At 50.3% G+C, this 4,290-nt stretch overlaps 1 protein-coding gene across 1 annotated transcript in view; it reads right to left on the bottom strand.

The window, feature by feature from the left end:
• Positions 1 to 864: 864 nt before the first annotated feature.
• The window catches only part of rdm1 (RAD52 motif containing 1), a 6,960-nt gene continuing 3,534 nt past the window's right edge, over positions 865 to 4,290 (bottom strand). Inside the window, exons 4-5 of the mRNA XM_046043543.1 lie at positions 1,263 to 1,391; positions 865 to 1,035 (exon numbers count right to left, since the gene is read on the bottom strand). Coding sequence (XP_045899499.1) covers positions 865 to 1,035; positions 1,263 to 1,391 — 300 coding nt within the window. The remainder of the gene's footprint in view (positions 1,036 to 1,262; positions 1,392 to 4,290) is intronic.

The following is a 4,290-nucleotide window of genomic DNA, read 5'->3' on the forward strand; positions in this document are numbered from 1 at the left end:
GTAACTTAGGTGTGTAATACGCAGTAACTTAGGTGTGTAATACGCAGTAACTTAGGTGTGTAATACGCAGTAACTTAGGTGTGCAATAAGCAGTAACTTAGGTGTGCAATAAGCAGTAACGTAGGTGTGCAATAAGCAGTAACGTAGGTGTGCAATAAGCAGTAACGTAGGTGTGCAATAAGCAGTAACGTAGGTGTAATACGCAGTAACTTAGGTGTGTAATACGCAGTAACTTAGGTGTGTAATACGCAGTAACTTAGGTGTGTAATACGCAGTAACTTAGGTGTGCAATAAGCAGTAACGTAGGTGTGCAATAAGCAGTAACGTAGGTGTGTAATAAGCAGTAACGTAGGTGTGTAATAAGCAGTAACGTAGGTGTGCAATACGCAGTAACTTAGGTGTGCAATACGCAGTAACTTAGGTGTGTAATACGCAGTAACTTAGGTGTGCAATACGCAGTAACTTAGGTGTGCAATAAGCAGTAACGTAGGTGTGCAATAAGCAGTAACGTAGGTGTGCAATAAGCAGTAACGTAGGTGTGCAATACGCAGTAACTTAGGTGTGCAATACGCAGTAACGTAGGTGTGCAATAAGCAGTAACGTAGGTGTGCAATAAGCAGTAACGTAGGTGTGCAATAAGCAGTAACGTAGGTGTGCAATAAGCAGTAACGTAGGTGTGCAATAAGCAGTAACGTAGGTGTGCAATACGCAGTAACGTAGGTGTGTAATAAGCAGTAACGTAGGTGTGTAATACGCAGTATGTGAAGTACATATCCACATGTAGCCTCTGAGCCTGAACCTGGTCCCTGCTGTGACTTGAAACAGGTCTGAGCTCTGCAGGATATTTGCTCCTCTCATGTCCTTCTACACCTGCTGCTGCTCACCTGTGCAGGTGAAGCTGTCCTCCACCACCGCTGCCGCTCTGCTCGTCTGCCCGTGGTGAGGGAAGGAGAGCTGCAGCAGGCAGCCCAACCTCAGCCTCCTGACTCGGCCTCCGCCCTCCTCCTCCTCTTCTTCGTTGGTGAGCTCCTTTAGCTGAGGAGGAAGAGCACAGACAGGAGGTCACCTGGGGCGCGTGGTACGCCCGTGTACGCATCAACGTGTATATACTATCAGAGGGAAGTCTCCGTTTAAACAAAGCGTTTTTGGCCGGGCTGAATCAGCTGTGGAGATTTTTATATTTCACGAAAGTTGAGAAGCTCCACAAGCGCCGGCGGATTTTTACATTTCATTACATTCATTTGATCCAAAGTGTTTCTCACTGTGATGATGTCAGAGGTCCAGCCGTTGAATCCCAGGTAGTGATTGGCCAGCTCCAGGCAGCGGGCGTGGCTCAGCGGTCTGCTGCGGTCAGACAGGAAGTGAGGAGTGTGTTTGGAGCTCAGCCTCACCTGAACACACAAACACACTGTTTACAGCTTGTACCGTTTCCTGCCTCACATGTGGCGTTACATTAAACAGGAAGTACGTTAGAGGAAACCTGGTGTGATCACAAACACACATTCACACAAGGACACAGGGGGAGGCGGGAATCGAACCACCTGTCTCAGTCTGACCTACATGTGGTCACAGCCTTTGAGCTGCAGCCTGTTCTCTGAGAGCGGCGGCCTGGTGATGCAGGTGGAGCGCTGGAGGACGAGTCTCAGACCACAATCTGCTTCTAATCTCCAACTGACGCCTCTCGTGCTGGTGAGCAGCGTGCGATGCTGGTGAGCAGCGTGCGATGCTGGTCAGCAGCGTGCGATGCTGGTCAGCAGCGTGCGATGCTGGTCAGCAGCGTGCGATGCTGGTCAGCAGCGTGCGATGCTGGTGAGCAGCGTGCATTCCCTGTGTGACAATAAGTTTCTGTCGTTTCAGCTTCTGTCAAGCGTAAGGCCGCTGTGCAAAAACAAGTCAAGGTGCAGCGTAACGTGCAGACGAAGCATCGACTGTGGCCTGCTGTCCTCTTGGGTGTCATGTGACCAGAGTGTCTCTGTGTGTCTCTGATCACCTGAGTGTCTCTGATCACCTGTGTGTCTCTGTGTGTCTCTGATCACCTGAGTGTCTCTGATCACCTGTGTGTCTCTGATCGCCTGTGTGTCTCTGTTCACCTGAGTGTCTCTGATCACCTGAGTGTCTCTGTGCGTCTCTGATCACCTGTGTGTCTCTGTGCGTCTCTGATCACCTTACTGTCTCTGATCACCTGTGTGTCTCTGTGTGTCTCTGATCACCTGAGTGTCTCTGATCACCTGTGTGTCTCTGATCACCTGAGTGTCTCTGTGTGTCTCTGTGTGTCTCTGATCACCTGAGTGTCTCTGTGTGTCTCTGATCACCTGAGTGTCTCTGATCACCTGAGTGTCTCTGATCACCTGAGTGTCTCTGAGTGTCTCTGATCACCTGAGTGTCTCTGTGTGTCTCTGTTCACCTGAGTGTCTCTGTGTGTCTCTGTGTGTCTCTGTTCACCTGTGTGTCTCTGATCACCTGAGTGTCTCTGTGTGTCTCTGATCACCTGTGTGTCTCTGTGTGTCTCTGTGCGTCTCTGATCGCCTGTGTGTCTCTGATCACCTGAGTGTCTCTGATCACCTGAGTGTCTCTGTGCGTCTCTGATCACCTGTGTGTCTCTGTGCGTCTCTGATCACCTTACTGTCTCTGATCACCTGTGTGTCTCTGTGTGTCTCTGATCACCTGAGTGTCTCTGATCACCTGTGTGTCTCTGATCACCTGAGTGTCTCTGTGTGTCTCTGATCACCTGAGTGTCTCTGTGTGTCTCTGTTCACCTGAGTGTCTCTGTGTGTCTCTGTTAACCTGTGTGTCTCTGATCACCTGAGTGTCTCTGTGTGTCTCTGTTCACCTGAGTGTCTCTGTGTGTCTCTGTTCACCTGTGTGTCTCTGATCACCTGAGTGTCTCTGTGTGTCTCTGATCACCTGTGTGTCTCTGTGTGTCTCTGATCACCTGTGTGTCTCTGATCACCTGAGTGTCTCTGTGTGTCTCTGTGTGTCTCTGTTCACCTGTGTGTCTCTGATCACCTGAGTGTCTCTGTGTGTCTCTGATCACCTGTGTGTCTCTGTGTGTCTCTGATCACCTGTGTGTCTCTGATCACCTGAGTGTCTCTGATCACCTGTGCGTCTCTGATCACCTGAGTGTCTCTGATCACCTGTGTGTCTCTGTGCGTCTCTTATCACCTGAGTGTCTCTGATCACCTGTGTGTCTCTGATCACCTGTGTGTCTCTGTGTGTCTCTGTTCACCTGTGTGTCTCTGTGCGTCTCTGATCACCTGAGTGTCTCTGTGCGTCTCTGATCACCTGACTGTCTCTGATCACCTGTGTGTCTCTGTGTGTCTCTGATCACCTGAGTGTCTCTGATCACCTGTGTGTCTCTGTGTGTCTCTGATCACCTGTGTGTCTCTGTTCACCTGAGTGTCTCTGTGTGTCTCTGATCACCTGTGTGTCTCTGTTCACCTGAGTGTCTCTGAGTGTCTGAGTGTCTCTGATCACCTGTGTGTCTCTGAGTGTCTCTGTGTGTCTCTGATCACCTGAGTGTCTCTGTGTGTCTCTGATCACCTGACTGTCTCTGTGCGTCTCTGATTACCTCAGCGTCTCGATCACCTGTGTGTCTGTTCACCTGAGTGTCTCTGTTCACCTGTGTGTCTCTGTTCACCTGTGTGTCTCTGTTCACCTGTGTGTCTCTGTTCACCTGAGTGTCTCTGTGTGTCTCTGATCACCTGTGTCTCTGTGGGTCTCTGATCACCTGACTGTCTCTGATCACCTGTGTGTCTCTGTGCGTCTCTGATCACCTGACTGTCTCTGATCACCTGTGTGTCTCTGATCACCTGAGTGTCTCTGATCACCTGTGTGTCTCGGAGTGTCTCTGATCACCTGTGTGTCTCGGAGTGTCTCTGATCACCTGAGTGTCTCTGATCACCTGTGTGTCTCTGAGTGTCTCTGTTCACCTGTGTGTCTCTGTTCACCTGAGTGTCTCTGTTCACCTGAGTGTCTCTGATCACCTGAGTGTCTCTGTGCGTCTCTGATCACCTGTGTGTCTCTGTGCGTCTCTGATCACCTGACTGTCTCTGATCACCTGTGTGTCTCTGTGTGTCTCTGATCACCTGAGTGTCTCTGATCACCTGAGTGTCTCTGTGTGTCTCTGATCACCTGTGTGTCTCTGATCACCTGACTGTCTCTGATCACCTGTGTGTCTCTGTGTGTCTCTGATCACCTGAGTGTCTCTGATCACCTGAGTGTCTCTGTGTGTCTCTGATCACCTGTGTGTCTCTGTTCACCTGAGTGTCTCTGATCACCTGTGTGTCTCTG

This window comes from Micropterus dolomieu, linkage group LG02, assembly GCF_021292245.1.
Source record: "Micropterus dolomieu isolate WLL.071019.BEF.003 ecotype Adirondacks linkage group LG02, ASM2129224v1, whole genome shotgun sequence".
NCBI classification, from domain to species: Eukaryota; Metazoa; Chordata; class Actinopteri; order Centrarchiformes; family Centrarchidae; genus Micropterus; species Micropterus dolomieu.